Source organism: Rhamphochromis longiceps, linkage group LG11 (genome assembly GCF_057381845.1).
Source record: "Rhamphochromis longiceps isolate RC_006_pf linkage group LG11, R_longiceps_female_GT1.1, whole genome shotgun sequence".
In the NCBI taxonomy this organism is placed as follows: domain Eukaryota; kingdom Metazoa; phylum Chordata; class Actinopteri; order Cichliformes; family Cichlidae; genus Rhamphochromis; species Rhamphochromis longiceps.
The window spans coordinates 12,847,873-12,871,299 of record NC_140567.1 but is presented as its reverse complement, the minus strand read 5'-3'; the positions used below and the strand labels follow the sequence as shown (position 1 = coordinate 12,871,299).

General features: G+C 41.4%; 1 protein-coding gene across 9 annotated transcripts in view; it reads right to left on the bottom strand.

Moving 5' to 3' along the window:
• The window catches only part of cobl (cordon-bleu WH2 repeat protein), a 69,441-nt gene that overhangs the window by 34,472 nt on the left and 11,542 nt on the right, over window positions 1–23,427 (bottom strand). For 4 of the 9 annotated variants that reach the window (XM_085422345.1, XM_085422354.1, XM_085422349.1 and 1 more), the window contains exons 2-7: window positions 22,570–22,764; window positions 18,963–19,173; window positions 17,000–17,228; window positions 14,742–14,786; window positions 13,999–14,087; window positions 13,648–13,719 (exon numbers count right to left, since the gene is read on the bottom strand). In XM_085422345.1, coding sequence (XP_085278471.1) covers window positions 13,648–13,719; window positions 13,999–14,087; window positions 14,742–14,786; window positions 17,000–17,228; window positions 18,963–19,173; window positions 22,570–22,764 — 841 coding nt within the window. The remainder of the gene's footprint in view (window positions 1–13,647; window positions 13,720–13,998; window positions 14,088–14,741; window positions 14,787–16,999; window positions 17,229–18,962; window positions 19,174–22,569; window positions 22,765–23,427) is intronic. The other 5 variants (XM_085422346.1, XM_085422347.1, XM_085422351.1 and 2 more) reach the window with 4 other exon arrangements.

Genomic DNA, 23,427 nt, shown 5'->3' with positions numbered 1-23,427 from the left:
GAACAAATATGATCACTGACTTGTAAGCATAAAAATGACTGATGGCTAAATTGCCATTAAATTTTCAAGGACAGCTCAGAGCTGTCTTTATCAAAAATTAAATCCAGTTCATTCTGGGTTCATCTAATATGTTAACGACCATATTTGGAGATGAGGGGATAAAACTTACAGGAGTTTAAGAACATGTTTAGCACAGCATTTAAAATGGTGCAGAACTCTGCTTGGGTCAAAAATCACAACTAAGTGTAATGAAACCCAGTTGCTTCTTAATTTATGACGTGTATCCAAACTTAACTTGAAAACTATTAGACAGCAGAATATCCTGTTGATTCACTGACAATCTTGATTTCAAGGGTTATGTTTAGTGTAAAAGCTGACACGTGTATTCTTAACATCCACATCTAGGAAAGCCACAAACAAAATGAATAAAAACATGCACGCGTGCACAGACTATGAATGCAATGCACAGGAACATTTCTGAAAATACAGTCTATTCTTCAGTCATGACAATTATTGCAACATTTGATCAAATTGAGAGTGCGACCACATTTTCAAAGGGTGGCTGCTCCCGACCAAAGCATTGAAACAAAAATGGGTTTCGATTTCTGATCAAAGAGGGCCTAAAGTGCTCGTGAAAACCTCCACCTTCCTGTGGCTCAGCTTGGTACAGACCTTTGCAACAACAGGAGCACCAAAACCACAGCTCAAAACCCCATGATCGAAGAAAACAAAAAGTGCTTTAAAGCAGATTAATTGATGAGTTCAGACAATGCCTGGATACAACATAAAAGCAGAGCAAAAAGGAGCATAAAGTTCAGGTCATTAGGATTAATTGGGCCTTAGGTTATAACATCTCACAGTGGGGAAGGATGGGAAAAGAACAAGGCTTCAGAAAAAAAGAAATCTATAAGGAAAGTATAGCATGCCTGCAATTTTTCTTTCTTGCTTGTTACACACAAGACTATCGTTATTTACAGCACTGTCGGCCGATGTTTTTTTTTTCCTTTTAATTACTTCCGAAAAGAAAACCTTATTTCTGCCCTTCAATGGGCTACTGAACAAATTTAAACTTTTTAAAATTATGCAAAATGCAAAACGCTTAGCTGTGTCTCTAATAAAACTGCTGTAACTTCAGAGGTAAAGTTCATATGTTGATTAATGGTTTTCTTTCGTTTTTGATATACTGCAGAATATTTTTATAAAATCCCAGGCCAGGAAAATCACCTTCATGTTTTTCTGTGTTTTATCTTCAGCTACTTTGACACAAAGGCATCTGCTGTGATGCTCACACCTTTGATAAAGTCTCAAAAGTGTCAGCTTCCTTTTTATAGATACAAAAATATGTCTATGACTGTAAAAACACAAATGGAAGGCTTAAAGGGGAATATTAACACAGAACCACCTGAAACTGAAGCAGAACACACACACACACACATATTATATATATATATATATATATATATATATATATATATATATATATATATATATATATATATATATATATATATAAAAAATATGTGCCACAAGCCTGTTCTGTCATTTTTAACAGTTCGCTGTGTTGTGTGACTTGTGCATCTATGTTGTGACAGGAGTAACATCAGAGTGATGCAGAGGCAGAGGAGATGCCAGACAGAGGCTGACAGAATAAAAAAAAAATGCTGGAAGAGAGGAATGATGCGATTCCCATATGGAATCTTCAAAAACAAAAGTATGTTTTCACCTCAACAAAAATATAATGTTCAAAGTGGAAAATTCACATGAACTCTCCCTGACTTTTTCACCCTTTTCACCGTGGTAAACAATCTGAAATGTGTGGAAACAGTGAGAGAGGAAAACAGAACAAAAGGTACTCCAGCTCTTTTGGGGGGGAAATGGAGTTCACAGCACATTTATAATTACAAAGTGTGTAACACAAAGTCAACCTTTTGAAGCTCTGTATAACTAGGATCATGACTTACACACTGAATCTCCTGGGAATTCCTTTCATGTTTTTATGGACAGGAAATTAACTTACTGACATTTTGTTACTGACATATATTTAATACATATATATATACATATACACACACACATATATATACACACACACACACACACACACATACACACACACACACACACACACACATACACACACACACACACACACACACACACACACACACACACATATATATATATATATATATATATATATATATATATGTATATGTATATATATATATATATATATATATATATATATATATATATGTATGTATGTATGTATGTATGTATGTATGTATATATATATATATATGTATATATATATATATATATATATATATATATATATATATATATATATATATATATATATGTGTGTGTGTGTATATATATACGTGTGTGTATATGTATATATATGTATTTGTATATACATATATATATATATATATATATATATATACATACATACATACATACATATATAAAAAACAAAAAAAACACCCAGCACGCCCCTGCGGGCGGTTTATCCTTCAAGCTCGGATCCTCTACCAGAGGCCTGGGAGCTTGAGGGTCCTGCGCAGTATCTTAGCTGTTCCCAGGACTGCGCTCTTCTGGACAGAGATCTCCGATGTTGTTCCCGGGATCTGCTGGAGCCACTCGCCTATCTTGGGAGTCACCGCACCTAGTGCTCCGATTACCACGGGGACCACCGTTACCTTCACCCTCCACATCCTCTCGAGCTCTTCTCTGAGCCCTTGGTATTTCTCCAGCTTCTCGTGTTCCTTCTTCCTGATATTGCTGTCATTCGGAACCGCTACATCGATCACTACGGCCGTCTTCTTCTGTTTGTCTACCACCACTATGTCCGGTTGGTTAGCCACCACCATTTTGTCCGTCTGTATCTGGAAGTCCCACAGGATCTTAGCTCGGTCATTCTCCACCACCCTTGGGGGCATCTCCCATTTTGACCTCGGGACTTCCAGGTTATACTCGGCACAGATGTTCCTGTACACTATGCCGGCCACTTGGTTATGGCGTTCCATGTATGCCTTGCCTGCTAGCATCTTGCACCCTGCTGTTATGTGCTGGATTGTCTCTGGGGCATCTTTACACAGCCTGCACCTGGGGTCTTGCCTGGTGTGATAGACCCCAGCCTCTATGGATCTTGTGCTCAGAGCTTGTTCTTGTGCTGCCATGATTAGTGCCTCTGTGCTGTCTTTCAGTCCAGCTTTGTCCAGCCACTGGTAGGATTTCTGGATATCAGCCACCTCCTCTATCTGCCGGTGGTACATACCGTGCAGGGCTCTGTCCTTCCATGATGGTTCCTCGTCTCCCTCCTCTTTCTTGGGTTTCTGCTGCCTGAGGTATTCACTGAGCACTCGGTCAGTTGGGGCCATCTTCCCAATGTATTCTTGGATGTTCGTTGTCTCATCCTGGACTGTGGTGCTGACACTCACCAGTCCCCGGCCCCCTTCCTTCCGCTTAGCGTACAGCCTCAGGGTGCTGGACTTGGGGTGAAACCCTCCATGCATGGTAAGGAGCTTTCTTGTCTTTATGTCAGTGGCTTCTATCTCCTCCTTTGGCCAGCCTATTACCCCAGCAGGGTACCTGATCACGGGCAGGGCGTACGTGTTGATGGCCCGGATCTTGTTCTTACCATTCAGCTGACTCCTCAGGACTTGCCTGACCCTCTGCAGGTACTTGGTGGTTGCAGCTTTTCTAGCGGCCTCTTCATGGTTCCCATTCGCCTGCGGGATCCCCAAGTACTTGTAACTGTCCTCTATGTCTGCAATGTTGCCTTCTGGTAGTTCAATCCCCTCAGTTCTGACTACCTTCCCTCTCTTTGTTACCATCCGACTACACTTCTCCAGTCCGAACGACATTCCAATGTCATTGCTGTATAGCCTGGTAGTGTGGATCAGTGAATCGATGTCTCGTTCACTCTTGGCATACAGCTTGATGTCATCCATGTACAGGAGGTGGCTGACAACTGCTCCGTTCCGTAGTCGGTATCCGTAGCCAGTCTTGTTAATGATCTCACTGAGGGGGTTCAGGCCTATGCAGAACAGCAGTGGGGACAGAGCATCTCCTTGGTAGATCCCGCACTTGATGGTGACTTGTGCTATGGGCTTGGAGTTGGCCTCTAGTGTTGTACGCCACATCCCCATTGAGTTCCTGATGAAGGCTCTTAGGGTCCCATTGATCTTGTACAATTCTAGGCATTCCAGTATCCAGCTGTGGGGCATTGAGTCATAGGCCTTCTTGTAATCAATCCAGGCAGTGCACAGGTTGGTCAGTCTGGTCTTGCAGTCTCGGCTGATTGTTCTGTCTACCAGTAGCTGGTGTTTTGCGCCTCTGGTATTCTTGCCAATTCCTTTCTGTGTCCCGTTCATGTATTGACCCATGTGCCTGTTCATCTTAGCCGATATGATGCCTGACAGGAGCTTCCATGTAGTACTGAGGCAGGTTATTGGTCGGTAGTTGGAGGGGACCGGTCCCTTCTTGGGGTCCTTGGGGATCAGGACCGTCCGACCTTCGGTTAGCCATTCCGGGTGTCTCTCGTTAACTAGCAGCTGGTTCATTTGTGCTGCCAGACGCTCGTGGAGTGCAGTTAGCTTCTTCAGCCAGTAGGCGTGAACCATGTCGGGCCCTGGTGCTGTCCAACTCTTCATACTGGAGACCCTTTCTTGGATATCCGCCACTGTGATGGTTACTGGACCCTGTTCAGGGAGGTCGCTGTGGTCTGCCCTCAGATCCTCTAGCCACTGAGCATTGCCGTTATGGGTTGCATCCTTCTCCCATATGCTCTTCCAGTATTGCTCCGTCTCCAGCCTTGGTGGTGCTGTTCTCTTATTGTTCCCTTGCCACTGAGAGTACACCTTTGCTGGTTCTGTGGAGAACAGCTGGTTTATTCTCCTGCCTTCTATCTCTCTGGTGTACCTCCTCAAGCGGCTGGCCAAGGCTGTGAGTCTTTGCTTGGCAGTTTCCAAGGCCTCAGGTATGGACAGCTTGCTGTATTTCTTAGGCACCTTATTCGTCGCACCTTTCTGCAACTCCGTTAGTTGGCTAACCTCTCTCCGTGCTACTTTGATCTTGCCCTCTAGCCTCCTTCTCCATGGAGGGTACTGCCCCTTGTGGCTGTTCAACTTGTAGCCAAGCATCTCACTGATCACTGCTGCCGTATTGTAGATCAGCTTGTTAGTGTCGGTAATCGTGGTTGTAGGTATTGCCCGTAGTGCTGCATTAACATCATCTAGCAGACCTTCTGAGGGTACTTCACGTAATCTTGGTAACCGGCTACGGGGGATCCAGGTTTCAAGCTTGGCCATGATCCTATTTTTCAGGTCAGTTCCTCTCGCACTCAACGATCCTTCTCCTATCACACTTGGGGCTATGTACCCAATCTCGGGTGGGAGGATCGCAAGTTCGATTCCTGCCTGGGGCGTCTGTATCCAGTAAGGGTCCTAAGGCTAGACCCCCTATGCTAAGCAAGCCTACCGCAGACATGAGCGAGACAGATAAATATGAAGGCATGCCGGCTCGGACGTCGCCCGGATCAACAAGGTCCGCGTCAGGTGTTGAGGAACCAGGGCACCCTGACGAAAAGTGGGCTACTGGAACAAGAAGGCATCGGTGGGCAAGGGATATATATATATATATATATATATATATATATATATATATATATATATATATATTATGTATATATGTATGTATATATATATATATATATATATATATATATATATATATATATATATATATATATATATATACATACATATATACATATACATACATATATATATATAGGGATGGGTACCGGTGTCCGGTGCCATGATGGCACCGGTTCTGACATAAACGGTAGTAACTAGACCGAAAAGCAGAGCACATTTCGGTGCTTTATTTCGGTGCTTTTTTTTCCTGAGCTGTGATACACTTCTAGCCAATCATTTTACGTTTCTGAGGATAGTAGGCGGGGCCAGGTACGTACGTTCTGTTAGAGCAGAGCTACAGATTTAAAATGTCCAAGGCGAAGCGGTCAAAAGTCTGGCTGTACTTCACAGCAAAATATGCAAACTCCGCAGCCTGCAACAAGTGCTTTAAGCTGATACTGTGATACTGTCAAAGGAGGTAACACCAAGAATCCGATTAAACAGCTGGCGACGCATAGCGGTTTTTTTAAAAGCCGAGAAATGCGCCGTATTTGATAGCTTGCTGCGAGACCTCACACCGTGCACGTCGGGTGGGTTGCCAGTTATCGGACCCGGAGCAACATCCCCCAAAAACCCGAAGAATAGAGTCCTGGCCCCTAGCCCTGCCAGTGTAGCAGAAATGATGACTGATGATGATGGCAGCAGCAGCCGTTCTTCTCTGCGTGAGTAGCTTCATGTTGTTCGTGTGTAATTTACATTGAGTAGGCTAACCACGTTATTACATTAATGCATGTAAGGTGAACTAGCAAACATCATCATAGCTACATGCGGCTGTCTTCTTGTTTGATGGCAGATACTCCCTTCACCCTGGCCAAAAAGGCTAAAATGACCAAAGAAAAAGAGGGAAACTGCTAAACATGAGAGGTTTTTGGACAAAGTTTGTGTTTTTTTCATTGTTTAAGCACTGCTTCCAGCCAAGAGTGATACCATATATGCCCCATAGCTGCAGAAAAGGCTAACATTGTTATCTTTTTACAAAAAAAACAGCTGAACATGAGAGGTTTTTGGACAAAGTTTGTGTTCTCCATTCTTTAAGCACCGGTTCGAGCACCGTTTAAGCACCGGCACCGTTTCAAAAGTACCGATTTGGCACCGGTATCGGATAAAACCTAAACGATACCCATCCCTATATATATACATATATACATATATATATATATACATATACATATATATATATATAAAAAAAAAACACCCAGCACGCCCCTGCGGGCAGTTTATCCTTCAAGCTCGGGTCCTCTACCAGAGGCCTGTGAGCTTGAGGGTCCTGCGCAGTATCTTAGCTGTTCCCAGGACTGCGCTCTTCTGGACAGAGATCTCTGATGTTATTCCCGGGATCTGCTGGAGCCACTCGCCTAGCTTGGGAGTCACCGCACCTAGTGCTCCGATTACCACGGGGACCAACGTTACCTTCACCCTCCACATCCTCTCGAGCTCTTCTCTGAGCCCTTGGTATTTCTCCAGCTTCTCGTGTTCCTTCTTCCTGATATTGCTGTCACTCTGAACCGCTACATCGATCACTACGGCCGTCTTCTTCTGTTTGTCTACCACCACTATGTCCGGTTGGTTAGCCACCACCATTTTGTCCGTCTGTATCTGGAAGTCCCACAGGATCTTAGCTCGGTCATTCTCCACCACCCTTGGGGGCATCTCCCATTTTGACCTCGGGACTTCCAGGTTATACTCGGCACAGATGTTCCTGTACACTATGCCGACCACTTGGTTATGGCGTTCCATGTATGCCTTGCCTGGTAGCATCTTGCACCCTGCTGTTATGTGCTGGATTGTCTCTGGGGCATCTTTACACAGCCTGCACCTGGGGTCTTGCCTGGTGTGATAGACCCCAGCCTCTATGGATCTTGTACTCAGAGCTTGTTCTTGTGCTGCCATGATTAGTGCCTCTGTGCTGTCTTTCAGTCCAGCTTTGTCCAGCCACTGGTAGGATTTCTGGATATCAGCCACCTCCTCTATCTGCCGGTGGTACATACCGTGCAGGGGCCTGTCCTTCCATGATGGTTCCTCGTCTCCCTCCTCTTTCTTGGGTTTCTGCTGCCTGAGGTATTCACTGAGCACTCGGTCAGTTGGGGCCATCTTCCCAATGTATTCTTGGATGTTCGTTGTCTCATCCTGGACTGTGGTGCTGACACTCACCAGTCCCCGGCCCCCTTCCTTCCGCTTAGCGTACAGCCTCAGGGTGCTGGACTTGGGGTGAAACCCTCCATGCATGGTAAGGAGCTTTCTTGTCTTTATGTCAGTGGCTTCTATCTCCTCCTTTGGCCAGCCTATTACCCCAGCAGGGTACCTGATCACGGGCAGGGCGTACGTGTTGATGGCCCGGATCTTGTTCTTACCGTTCAGCTGACTCCTCAGGACTTGCCTGACCCTCTGCAGGTACTTGGTGGTTGCAGCTTTTCTAGCGGCCTCTTCATGGTTCCCATTCGCCTGCGGGATCCCCAGGTACTTGTAACTGTCCTCTATGTCTGCAATGTTGCCTTCTGGTAACCTGATCCCCTCAGTTCTGACTACCTTCCCTCTCTTTGTTACCATCCGACTACACTTCTCCAGTCCGAACGACATTCCAATGTCACTGCTGTACAGCCTGGTAGTGTGGATCAGTGAATCGATGTCTTGTTCACTCTTGGCATACAGCTTGATGTCATCCATGTACAGGAGGTGGCTGACAACTGCTCCGTTCCGTAGTCGGTATCTGTAGCCAGTCTTGTTAATGATCTCACTGAGGGGGTTCAGGCCTATGCAGAACAGCAGTGGGGACAGATCATCTCCTTGGTAGACCCCGCACTTGATGGTGACTTGTGCTATGGGCTTGGAGTTGGCCTCTAGTGTTGTACGTCACATCCCCATTGAGTTCCTGATGAAGGCTCTTAGGGTCCCATTGATCTTGTACAATTCTAGGCATTCCAGTATCCAGCTGTGGGGCATTGAGTCATAGGCCTTCTTGTAATCAATCCAGGCAGTGCACAGGTTGGTCAGTCTGGTCTTGCAGTCTCGGCTGACTGTTCTGTCTACCAGTAGCTGGTGTTTTGCGCCTCTGGTATTCTTGCCAATTCCTTTCTGTGTCCCGCTCATGTATTGACCCATGTGCCTGTTCATCTTAGCCGATATGATGCCTGACAGGAGCTTCCATGTAGTACTGAGGCAGGTTATTGGTCGGTAGTTGGAGGGGACCGGTCCCTTCTTGGGGTCCTTGGGGATCAGGACCATCCGACCTTCAGTTAGCCATTCCGGGTGTCTCTCGTTAACTAGCAGCTGGTTCATTTGTGCTGCCAGACGCTCGTGGAGTGCAGTCAGCTTCTTTAGCCAGTAGACGTGAACCATGTCGGGCCCTGGTGCTGTCCAACTCTTCATACTGGAGACCCTTTCTTGGATATCTGCCACTGTGATGGTTACTGGACCCTGTTCAGGGAGGTCGCTATGGTCTGCCCTCAGATCCACTAGCCACTGAGCATTGCCGTTATGGGTTGCGTCCTTCTCCCATATGCTCTTCCAGTACTGCTCCGTCTCCAGCCTTGGTGGTGCTGTTCTCTTATTATTATTGTTCCCTTGCCACTGAGAGTACACCTTTGCTGGTTCTGTGGAGAACAGCTGGTTTATTCTCCTGCCTTCTATCTCTCTGGTGTACCTCCTCAAGCGGCTGGCCAAGGCTGTGAGTCTTTGCTTGGCAGTTTCCAAGGCCTCAGGTATGGACAGCTTGCTGTATTTCTTATGCACCTTCTTTGTCGCACCTTTCTGCAACTCCGTTAGTTGGCTAACCTCCCTCCGTGCTACTTTGATCTTGCCCTCTAGCCTCCTTCTCCATGGAGGGTACTGCCTCTTGTTGCTGTTCAACTTGTAGCCAAGCATCTCACTGATCACTGCTGCCGTTTTGTAGATCAGCTTGTTAGTGTCGGTAATCGTGGTTGTAGGTATTGTGTGTGTGTGTGTGTGTGTGTGTGTGTGTGTGTGTGTGTGTGTATATATATATATATATATATATATATATATATATATATATACATATATATATATACATGCTAAACTTTACCTCTCACTACTTGCTGTATCATTATTCATTTTGACATTTTCTGGATACTCTGAATTTTCCCTACTATCTTTTAATGCTTCTGTCTTTCATTTAATCTAATTTGTTTTAATGACTTACTGGTTTTGTTATCATTAACTGTTTATTGTGTTATTGTGAAGCACTTTGGTATACCCTTGGTTTTAAATGTGCTATACAAATAAACCTGTATTGTATTGTATATTAAGAAGTATACGAGATCAAAATGGGAGACGCCTCTTAGGGTGGTTGAGAATAACTGAGCTAAGATCCTGTGGGACTTTCAGATACAGATGGACAAAATGGTGGCTAACCAACCGGACATAGTAGTGATAGACAAGCAGAAGAAGACGGCTGTAGTGATAGACGTAGTGATACCGAATGACAGCAACATCAGGAAGAAGGAACATGAGAAGCTGAAGATGTACCAAAGGCTCAGAGAAGAGCTCGAGAAGATGTGGAGGGTGAAGGCAACAGTGGTCCCAGTGGTAATTGGAGCACAAGGTGCAGTGACTCCCAAGCCAGGCGAGTGGCTCCAGCAGATCTCAGGAACAACATCTGCGATCTCTGTCCAGAAGAGCGCAGTCCTAGGAACAGCTAAGATACTGCACAGGACCCTCAAGCTCCAAGTGCTCTGGTAGGACCCGAGCTTGAAGGAAATAAGAACAGGGCCCTGTTGGAATGCTACTCCGTTTCCAGCAGAAGAGGTTACTTGACTAGGATGTGGGACCTATGGAACCTTCGATACCCAGCAGACTGACAGAGAAACAACTAATAGCTTGGTGTTCCAACATTGAGTAGAAGGAACTGCTTTCACAGCTAGAGATCCATAAGGTATATAGCACAAATGCTATGGCAAGGGAGAGCCAGGACAACAAGTCAGGCGGGAGATATTACCTCCACCCGAGATTGAGTACCAGGCCCCAAGTACGATGGAAGAAGGAGCACTGAGTGCGAGCGTAGCTGACCAGAACGAGAGGATCATGGTGAAACTGGAAACCTGGACCCTCTGTAGTTGGTTACCAAGACTACATGAAGTACCCTCTGAAAGTCTACTAGAAGATGTGAATGCAGCACTAAGGAAAATTCCTACTGCAAACAGCAAGCTGCCCATATCTGACGCCTTAGAAACTGCCAAGGAAATACTCACAGCCTTGGCTAACCACTTGAAAAGGTATAGCAGAGAGATAGAAGGCAGGAGAATAAACCAGCTGTTCTGCACGGACACATCCAAGGTGTACTCTCAATAGCAAGGGAACAATATAAGAACAGCGTCACCAAGGCTGGAGACGGAGCAGTATTGGAAGAGCATATGGGAGAAGGATGCAACCTAAAAGAACAATGATCAGTGGCAAGTGGATCTAAGAGCAGTATGAAAAAAAAACAAAAACGCTTGGACACCGCTAGCATAATTGACAGGTTTTTGACGGGGCTTCCACACAAACGCAAAGCAGGAGATGAAGCATCGCCAAATATGTTTCCAAACCAACCAGCGCGAACATTTTTCTTGTAAAACAAAGGGGGGCCTAGCAAAAAAAGTTTGAGAACCACTGTATTAGAGGAACTTAAGCAATGCCACTCCCTAAAAAGCTAAGAACAAATAAATACTGCATATTTTTAAAAAAACTTTTAGAAGTGAGTTTGCTTTAGAATGAGGTCTTCCCAGACATAACGCTATTTGACCATGCTAATGTTTTATGACCACACACACTTACACTGACACACACAGTAGTTTAGCCCCTAATGAACAATTAGAGATAAGAGGCTGGGCTTTTAGTGCTAATGTAGCCAAGGTAGGGTAATGTGATGCCTTTGGGTTGATAACACTCTGTGGGTGTGTGTTTTCTGGTGTGTGCAAATGCATGCGTGTGGTCTAAAAACTGCCCAGGCTGAGAAACAATCATAGGGGGAAAAAAAGCTGCATTAAAGTCCAGTAGAAAAAAAAAGAATTATTAATCAATCCAACAAAACTGTCTTTCATACTTTTCAGTGTTTCAGCAAAGTAAATGAGTTGTGCTGTGTCTATAACAGTTTTGATGTTTAATTCATAGTCTGCTGACTTTTTTCCTTTTAATTACACTGTGATCCCTATATGCAAAATCTTTAAGAAATAATTAAAGACAACGAAGAGAATAAAAAAAGGACAAAGAGGACTGGCTGGAAAAGGAAAAGAAGAAGATAATGTTAATAATGCTCAGTATTAAGCAGTAGACACAAAGCTGGAAGGGTGGAGTCAAGGGCAAGCTTAGAGAAGCAGTGTACTGAATAGGAGGGAGGCAGGCAGGCTAATGTAATCAAATGCCATTGATTTAGTTATAGCTATAACAGCTTCAGTGCTGCTAAATGCAGCGTCTAAATGTGCATCTGGATATACTGCAGAGAAATCTTGGAGGAAAATCTTTTACATTATGTTACTGATGTTTATCATATTCAGATTCTAAAATCAGCTCAAATTTGTATACATATATATATATATATATATATATATATATATATATATATATATATATATATATATATATATATATAAAAACATTTGAGCTGATTTTAGATATATATGTATGTATATGTATCCAAATTGGATACGTACTACCAAATTAGTGCTCAGATGCAGAAGTAAAGAGATGGATGATGGTTGCTTAAAAGAAAATGTAATGGTGTTATGAACTGCACTGATAAAGACCTGTGATGAACAGATGCTTGAGAGTCTGCTGACTAATCTTATAGAATGACTGCCCTCTGGAGGACATCGGCACACATTACTGCATTGAAATAATCTAGTCTCTCTGCACCATAGTTTGTGCTTGGTCTTCATTCTAACAGCTCTCTCTGGTCCTCTTTTGTCTTTTCCTTCTACTTCCCTTCACCCCAACTGGTTCTGTATTAGATTTCTCCTGTCTGTAAGCCTGGATCTACAGGAGATTTATTTCTGCTAAAAGTTTTTTTGTTGTCCTGCAGTGTCATCAAGTTGTTGGTCATAAGGGAATGTTGGGTTTCTATTGCAGAACTACTTTTTAAAGCTGAAACAACTAAAAATTTCCATTAAAACGAATAAATTATCGGCCAAAGTGACGGGCTTTGGTGACACAGGCATGGATGGATTACTGTGACTGTGGGTCTTAAACACAAACTTGCCATGGGTCCTTGTTATCTACTCATGCAAATACCAGGCACAACATATGCCCTTGTCAAAAGACAGTTTTATTGCACGTAACAAGGCAACTTACATCCACATTTATCTTGTATTTGTTGACATGTTAAATTACTGCTATTATGACTACTGCTACATATAACTCGTGCAGGACAATTTACCCCGAGGCACCAACAGGAAGCTTTCAATAGTCTTAACTGTGTAAGTCAGTAAAATGTTAAATGCAATCCAAAATCAAGCACTAAAGGTGATGACAAAGGACACAGATGGCATAGTACTAGCAGTGCTGCTCTATTGCTAATGCTTGTTTCAAAGCTAAAGTCCATCCATCCATCCATTCGCTTCCGCTCATCCTTTTCAGGGTCGCCGGGGCGCTGGAGCCTATCCCAGCTGTCATAGGGCGAGAGGCGGGGTACACCCTGGACAGGTCGCCAGTCTGTCGCAGGGCTTCAAAGCTAAAGTCCTCCTGTTTATTTTGATACATTTTTTGAAAATCCCTTATATTAAAAAAATAAAGCAATGATGATGCACACAACTTAAGGTAAAAGCCACTGGCTCCAAGGTATGTTCCCAGTTTGCACAAACAGCAGTCTGTCCATAGAAGCAGTCTGTATTATGTTCCAGTTATACAGAATAACTGGAACACCGTATGGGATTGCACGGCTTCAGTAACAAGTTAAGATGAGAGCTTTATTTCCCTTCTGGACATTGTAAAAATTGTTAGACGTACTTACACAGGATTGTGTGTCAGTGTTTTGGATTATTTTATCATCAAAGTCATCCATGTCCACAGATGTTGTCTCTGTCTGCAAACGGAAGGCACAACTAACATGCAGCATCAAACTATTCAGCCATGCATTTAGCTTGCCTCAGCTATCAGTTAAGTATGAATGGCCTATAAGTATGATGCTAAAGGTTAGTTTGTAAATTACTTCACACTATTATTTTTCTAATGATACTTGTATAAATAATTAAATGCAAAAACTAAGGGCAGAATTATAATGATGTCCATGCTGTTTTCTTATTTAATAATTCAGACATACTTCCTGCACACATACAGCATATTGCCCAGGAATGAGTCTCACCTTGGATTTCCTCCTGTTGAACTGGAAGATACCCAGGAGGCCTTTTTTTTCTGGTCTGTCCAAACTGCCAGTACTGGAGCGAACAAAGTCTAAAAAAGTAAAACAAGAGCAGGAGGAAAGTAATGTAAGCACCTTATAATTAAAGAAAGGGAGGAAAGAAAAAGGGAAAGACATGGTTTTTTCTGCATGCAAAGGTTAACGAAAAGGTTAACATATGGTTAACAGAAAAAAATAGTTTTTTTTTTAACAGTCAGTCAACTCTAAATATTACTCCAAACAGATACCTTTGTTTTAAAAGCAATAAATTAACCTTCCAGTTTTGCTCAGAAGAGGGAGCTGCAGCTTTGCTTTTCCTCAGGTTCACCTCTACCCAACTTTTATAATCAGCTAAGCAGTAAGTAAGAATGTGTCGTGATAAAACTACAGACTCAAGGACTGAGAGGGAAGGTAAACTAACTATCAAACATTTAAGGGCTAATACTCATGATTTGGGTTCTGAAACGAGGCAGAAGCAAGCCAATTTATTAATAAAGCCTTTAAAAATTGAAGGCATTGATGTTCACGCAGGTTAAAAAAAAGTACATAAAGCAACAAATGATTTCTTTTAATATGGCTGGTTAATGGTTAATATCCAATGCAGCAACAATGCAGGGTTAATAAGCAAGCAGCGATACATTGGGTTAAACAACCACATGTATTTGAATGGTGCCAACGCTAAGACACACAATATATACGTCTAATACCTGTGTAGTTAAGTGCAGGGGCAGAAGCCATTTTAGGCTGGAAAGCTGTAAAACATGATAAAGTTTAAAAACACAAACGTCATTAATGGATAACTCATCTACATGACAGAGCGGCTGTGCTTGTGCTTTTGTGTCACAGCACAGCCGATGCGCTACGTAACTACTGATTCACAAGAGGAAGTCATTTGTATAATTGCCTCATAATAATGAAAGTAAACTACATTACTACTATGTTCAAAAGGGTAGGACTGTGTAAAATGTAACTGAAAACATGACGCGGTGATTTGGAAAGGATTCGAACCCTACAATTTACCAAAAACCTTTTAGCATACCAAATGCTGAGAAAGAAACATTTAAAGGGAAACTGGGTGGCCTTGTTGATTACCAAAATCTTGCACAAGAGTGCTTGACCATAAAAGTGACATAATGTTCTACTGTTCCCTTGTCACATCACTTAAGTGATAAAATACACGTTTTTACTGTGAGATCACAAGAGAACCTTTAACTATAAATACCAGTGGGTGTGGATAATCGCGCAGTAAACAACCATAACTTCATACTACATGAATTATGTATTAATACAAAGGCCGTACATGATTCATAAAAGCTCGCTATTTCAGCCGTTGTATGGACAGGATAACAGCAGATACTGTGAGACAATAGCAGGGCAAGCCAAAGCACACACCAGTATCCACGCTAACATCCTTTGTCTGCTTAAATTTCACATCATCATCTTAAGTGTTACATCCTATGTTTACCAGATAGTTTTATTCAGCAGAGCAAAGCATTATTTTATCTTTTAAAAAGTTAATACAATTTTGAATATATGTACAGACACTTGCTTTAAAGTGACTGGAGTTAGAGGTGAAATGTGTAAGGTTTAGGTATGTGCTTAACAAGTCCCCTAGAATTTTAAACGCTCTTTTTCTACAACAGCAGTCACCTAATGTTATTATGCGACCTGCAAAAAACTGGGGCTACAGCACGGACAGAGGGCTCCAACCCTCTTTCTCTCTGTTTTAGACATAGTGCATTTGAGCAAGGTGGAGAGCAAGCAGCTGACAGATGCAAAAATCAGCACGGCTGCACAGTACTTTGATGAAGAAAACGATGAGCAGTTGTACGTCTGTGGTGTCAGAGTAAAGTGGCATATAACCACGTAACCAAAGTGATGTGTAACCACATGCAGCACAGGAGCGTGAACGCTAACCTGGAAGGAAGGAGGGTTACCGGTGCTAGTACTGTAGACTTTAGCCACATTCAGGAAACTAATCTGGCAATCTGTGTCTGCTTAGATATATAAGATTTGCAACATTATAGATGGCACAGACATTTCAGCGACATCTAAAACAAAATACAATTATTAAGGAACCCGATTAAGAGTTTATCTAAACAATGTGAAAATTGAACAACTGAGATTTATTCTCAAAGACAGTTATAACAGATGTATCTACTGAATATAGGATGCTAACCCGTCTATGCTAACCTGTACCTACAGACAAAATAACAGAGGGGTAACTCGTCAGTAGTGCCTTAAACATATATTCTTTCAACTTCTGTGGTGGCAACAAGTCTTCCAGTTTGTGTAGAAACCTTTGGGAAATAATTTGGTAAACATAATTTCCTTAGGGATTAATAACGTATTCTGATTCTGAAAACAGACCTTAGCTCCATTTCTGTGAAACCTCTGTAAACTCCTAATAACTTTAAAGTCGCTCAAGTTCATTTTATCATTATCATTATTTATTTATTTTATTTATTATGACAGGTAGCTGACTGCTGTTACATTTACAGTCACAAGGTAGTACGTTCTTATCAACTCTTATCTTCCATTCACCTTTTCCCTCTGCGTTCCTCCCATACAAGCCCCAGATAAAATTTTGCCTGACCGACATGGTTCACCGATGGAAAAACAGAGAGGAAAAACCTTTTATTAAAAATCAAATCCAGAGAAAAAAAATGCCATCCTGTCTTCCTTCTCCTGTTTCCTGATCAATGTAGCCATTACAAAGACTGTAGCCATGTAAATATGGTTAGTGATATGTGTGTGATATGATATGTATATACGTTTGACTGTGAGATTGTGCAGCTTCTCCATTATAGCATTACACAGATTAATGAATAAATATTTCCACATTAAAAGAATCAAAAGAAAAAAGTATCATCGCTTAGGATCTGTATCATCTTGCGTGCTACTGGGAAAACAATACTAACAGAAATTTGACATATTTCACAAAGAGAAATGAGGTCAGGCTTACCTAGCCTCTGATCATGTACGTAGAGATCTTTGATCCCGAGTTCTGCTAGAGTTTTGTCCAGCGGTAACTCTCGTTGGCTGATGCTATCCTTCAGCAGCAGGACACGTGTAGGGTCGAACTCACACTTGTCACAGATGACTGGTATCAGAGCCTGGAGCGATATCAAGGGGTTCACCCGTACTACGGCCTTCTGGTTGCCATGATAGTTCACCATCAATCGCACAGTTTTCTGATACACAGAGGGGAAAATGATGGAGAAAATTAGACACGCAAACAGCTGGATGACATTAAGAGCTAATCAAGGATGAATCATCAAGTCAAGAAAAAGGATGATGTAGTTAAGGGAAAAAATACAACAAAGTTAACTGACTGATAAAATATGCTAGCCTAAAAGACATACTTAACTAATATTTATACATATATATATAAATATATTTAAATATTGTCATATTTCTGATTGATGTACAATAGCATATTTTGGTTTAAAAATATAAAAAGTAGAGGAGAACACACAGAGGATGACACTGCAATAATAAAGAAAAAGAAATAACAATAAAAGAAAGCACAATTCTACCACAGTACTATTGGCAGCCTCTTTCGTGACTGTACCAAGCTTATCAGCAAATTGTGGAAGAGGTGCTAAGTTGTTATAATTTACCCATTATATATGAAAATGTTCAGGTTGATGGTCATAGGTTTTCCAAAATAAACAGTATTTTAAGCCTGTGACATGGGTATATTTTAATGTTTCTGCTAATATGGTCACTAGATAGATGGTTGAAATACTCGAGACTATCGGAAGGTTAAATGGAGACAAAAATAAATTTCCCATCTTTGTGACTGAAGCAATTTTTCCTAACCAAGAATAATCAAATTAGCAACCAAAACAGGTAACTGATAGTATAATGTAATATTAAAATAAGGTGCAAAACTGACATATTTGTTACTGGTAGCCATTTCCGTGTAGTTTTTCTGGTGCATCGGGAAAGGACAAACAGTTTATTTATCGCTAACTATTGTTCAGTTAATCAATTTAGTTACATAATTTCCTAAAGGATTAATAAAGTATTGTGATTCCTTACTTCTGACAATTTTATAAGTACTACACTAATTTTAAATGTTTGCATTTTACTGAATTTTGTTTCTAACATTTTGAACACCCCATTCATATCAACAAAACACATTTCAATAGCAGTGTGAACGATATCTTCCATAACCGTAGACTTTATTCCTGGGCTAACATATTAGACTACTGGGTGGATCCAATACACTGGCAATCGAAACAAGCTATTTAATTTGAGCTGTTGAAATTGGTTACATAATGAGAAGATGTGAGATAAAACAGAGAAGACCAATGACTGACAGTGCTGTCTGAAACAGTGTCAGCCTCTGGCCTATGGCCAGGTGGGGTCAAAGGGAGAGAGAGCAGCCAGTGAGTCCTGAGAAGAGCAGAGAAATAATGCATGGTAACTAAAGGTAAGGTACTCATCAAATATTCAAACGGTAGGAGGAGAGTGAAGGCGAAGACAAGAAAAGGCAGAGAGAAAGAGATTGATGCTGAATAGAATAAAACATCCAGACAGACAGTAAGGCAGAAAAAGCACACTAGACTTAAAATCAGTTTATAAACTCCAATAAGGGACTTGCTGGCCAGTTTAATACCAACCAGCTTCCTACCTTAGAAATGGCCCTTACAGGATTCACTGGCCATGCTTTCTGCCAGTGGTCAGTGATAAAAGGCAGAGAGGGACAGGCATTACATAAGACTTGCAGTGAATGCAAATTTGATTTGTAAAAACATGAGATAACCCTTTGTGCAATCAAAACAACACAAATCCAAGCCAGGCATAAAAAAGAAAACATTTGCAGGTTTTAAATATGCTGTAACAGTATAGTCCAACATATAAAGCACATATGACAAAAGAGGAGGTGGCTCAAGGTGTCAGGATCCACTGCAACTCACCTCTGGCACTTTGGGTGCTGGTCTGCGCGCCACTTTCTCCTCCAACACTTTTTCCTTGATAAGCACACAGGCCACGTTAAGGGAGCCCAACAGTGCGTTGGGCTTGAAGCCCAAAGACCGGCCCTCAGGAGACAGAACCTCCAAAGTGTGCAGAGCTGGATTCAGGTGGTAGCGACTACACAGCTCGACCAGCAGATCCATCAGTGCTTTACTGAGAGGGAAAGAGAGAGATAATAGGAGTGAGAGGGAAAGTGTGTGTGTGTATGTGTGTGTGAGTGTGGGTGTTTAAGAAAGAAATGCAGAAGGAGATGAGAAGAGAAGAAAGGGAGGCAGGACAAAAGCTAGGGTTACAAAGTCTTCGAAGCTTAGCTGAAGTAAAGAGAACGGAATGAAACAATGCCACACTCTCACTTGATGCACTTCAATGAAACAATGGGTGGTATTTTGATCTAAGCCATTTCCACAGACAAAATACAGATACAATGACAGCAGCAGTGATTTAAATATGAACATCAAAACATTGCCTTCATCTTAATTCTTTCTGTACAAATATTTTTCATTCATTTGAGGTTGATTGTATATTAGTAGCACCTTTTTCTTAGAATGTTCTTATCCATTTTAAACCCCTACAAAAATCCATGTTATTGTTTAATTTTGCCAAACTCTGACTGAAAAATAACACACTGTATGTGAAGTAGAACTAAAACCTGAGCGCGTCCATATGCTCTATAAAAGGTAAGGTGGTTGCTGAAGATTTCACCTGTGCAGTCCATCTAAGAGTCTTTACAAAAAAGGTAGTGACAAAGCACTGGGCATAAAAAATAATACCTCTGTCATTCACTTATGCCCATTGCTTTGTGTGCCTGTTTGGATTGCGGTGCTCATGTGGAGGCCTATAGTACTACTTGTCAATCCTCACATAAAGAAACCTAGAAACAGTCTCCAATGTTTTCTGGGAACAGAGATCAGATGACAGAACTGAGAGAGATACTGCTACAAAGAGCACCATTGACAATCACTAACACATGGATGCAGACTGCAACTAAAACCAAAAACAGACCCAGTGTCTGGTGTGCTTCTCGAGATTCATTTCATACAAAACATGCCAAAACATAATGACTATCTCTAAGTATTTACTCTATTTTTTTCTATGTATTTACTCTAGCACTGAATATATACCTCCCTGGTTCACATAGGGTCATTTTTAACCATGTTATGGTCAAGCATTACTAAGCTGTAGTTTCAAGTACCTATCGTAGATATTTAAAGTGTGACAAATTACATTACGAGGGTGCACAGGGCATGTAGATCATTCATGAAGTGTGACACTGCGGTCATAAAAATAATATATTAGGTGTAATAATAATATTAATAGGAGCATGACAACAAAAACACACAACCAGATAATAACTAAATAAGTAACTAACTGCCTAAGCAACAGTATTAATTCAGTAATAACATATACTATCATGCCTGCATTGTAAATGCCTAGTGCAATATCTGCACCACATTTTTCACTATTTTTAAATCCTACAAAATAAACCTGCTCGTGGTGATTGATTATAGCAAATATCCTAAAGCTTGTTTTATTTTGTCAATAGTGAGATCATGTTTATTTAACATGACTACTCGACTTTTGTAAAATAAGTTTGTGCTTTAAGAGAGCAGCAAAGGTGCGTCAACTAGAGCAAAGCCTCTGAGAGTCTCTGAGTCCTTTGTGAGGCACAACTTCCCTTAATCACAGGATTAATAAGGCAGGAATGAAAGTAAAAAAACAAACAAAGACTGGAACTTTACATTGATAACTGAAGTTTATGAGATCAGAAGAATGCAAAGATATGCCATATCTTTATTCAACCACTGTTTCGCTTATTTTAAAAGTAGAGAATTACGTCATCTCTGGTATAGTCATGACTGGAATGTGTTTAGATGAGACAGTCTGTCTTTTAAGTTCACAAAACATAAAACTAAAAAGTCCCAAGCCCATAACTATAAACAAGATAAAATTATATGTTGCAATGTGCTGGCACATTCCTGTATGTGCTATTTTTAGTCCTTGAATTTAATCACTAACTAACTATCACTATAGAATATAACAGGTGATATAAGTCTATGAGGAGTCTGCACTTTGACCTTAGGGTGGAGATAGTGAATGAGCCTTTGTATGAATGATTTGTGTTTACCCCTTTGTCATTGTCATAGTTTGCCGAGGCAAACTGCGTGGCGTGCGAAGAGAGGACCCAGGTGCAGACATTCTCAAACTCAAACTTAATGATGATGAACTGTTTATTAAAGCAGGCAGAACAGTACAAAATAAAAGGGTGAAAACAATGCAAACTAAGCAATAACCTAAACTGGGGTTTAGGTTGAAGAACATGAAGAACCCTGGCAAGTAGAAAACATAGGGAAACGCTAAACATGGCAATGTGGTGAGGAAAACCTGAAAGCAGGACATGGCAAGGGAAAACGCAGATGATCCGACAAAGACTGAATGAGAAGGCACAGACTAAATACACACAGGAGGCTAATGAGAGAAGTGGGAACACATGGGGGAAACAGCTGACACACATGAACATAACGACGTCACAGTGGAAGAGTAATACTAGACACAGGAACACAAGACCTCTTCAAAATAAAACAGGAAACATAAGACGCAGACATGACAACCTGAACTTGACAACGTAAGACACAGACATGAAACACATGAAGGGCAAGGGAGACTTAACAGGGGTGGAAGACACAAGGGGAATCTAATAACAAAGATCTAGAACAACCTAGGCATGATAAAAAATGAACTTAGAAAACCTGAAGAGCTTAAACATATACTAAAACTCAAAACGCTGGGTCAAAAGACCCAGGACCGTGACAGTCATAGCAACAGGTTCTGATGTTTTAAGCAGCATTGATCATAATATGACCATCTTCTATTAAACATAGAAGGTCATACAAGGTCTTACCTTCATAGTGTCATAACAACCCGTGGTTTGTGCAATATTTAAAAGTGGAATGGGGGGCAGAGCCTTCAGCTTTCAGGCCCCTCTTCTATTATACTAGTTTTGCATGTTAGAAAGCCTCTATGACAATAATATGATACATAGTTTTTCTGGTGATGAGCATACAGAGGCATCTGATGGTGATACATTCTCTATAGTTATTAAAAGAGTCTCTTGTTGTTTTATACAAGATAGACATCCCCAGTTTTCTGCCCTAGAGACAATTGCCTCATTAGGGACAGAGAGCACTAGCAGGTCAGCCACTGACTCTCTGGGACAAAAAGCTTGTGTTGGAAATTGGAATGGAACCCCCCAACAAGGCCCCGCTGGCACAGCGAACAAAACATGCACAGGAGCAACAAACATACAGTTTTTCTGGTGACTGAATGAAGATCAACCTATAGAATCATATCGCAGAACTAACAATAAACTAAGGTTAGATTCGATTTGTATTTCCAGATATAAATAATAAAATAGCTACAGATATATGAAGATTTTATAGTCAAATAATATGAGATTAATGGGCAAAACTTTTGGTCATGACACATGTGACAATAAAATTAACAAATCAAAACTATGTTTGATATGTGCTTGTGTGGGCCTGTTTTTCTCACCTTCCATCCTCAGTCACATAAATCTGGTTGCCCTGTGGCAGGGTTAACTGTAAATCCACTGTGGCCCTCAGGATGTTCTCCTTGGCCTCCATGCCTGATGTCCCTCCCCCATCAGGTGTAGTGGTTCTGAAGATATGGCGTGGAGCGGGTTGAGGGGCCGGTGGTGGAGGTGGGGCATGGGCCTTCATCCTCCTTCTTGGTGATGAAAGTTGGAGAGATACACAAATAAGAATATTTTTTCTTTTTCAGGCCATCCTTTTCATATGATACAATACTTTAAAATTTCCTAATGACATATTTATTTTTATACAAACAAATTATATATTATAAATGTCTGTTTCCTCTGAATCATTACTGTTTTTTTTTCTGAAGTTCAGTCAGTTGCACAACATGACAGCCTATGAATACAAACCACTGCTACCACATCAGGGGCAGCCGGAATACTAATGTTGACTTTTTTTCTATCTTTCTGTTTCTGATTATGACATAACCTTCCCTTCATTTAGATTACATAACAAACTACAGACACGCCAAGATGATTATTTTGGTTATCAAGATCTCTGAGCCTTTTGGAGCTGTTTAATCTATCTGGTCTATTGCCTCTTTAATATCACTCCTACACTCCTACAATCAATGCCTGCTATCAAACAGCTTTCCAAAGGCAAATTAACATCTTTGCTTTGACAGAAACAACACCCCTCATTAGGGCTGGGCTATATCATACCGTTCACGGTAATACCGGTATTAATGTTGGGCAATGATAGGAAAATGAAATATCGTGATAGAATATGGGTAAAACGCGCATGCGCAGTGCCTACGTTTACATACGCACATGGCGGTGACGTAGAATGAGAAAAG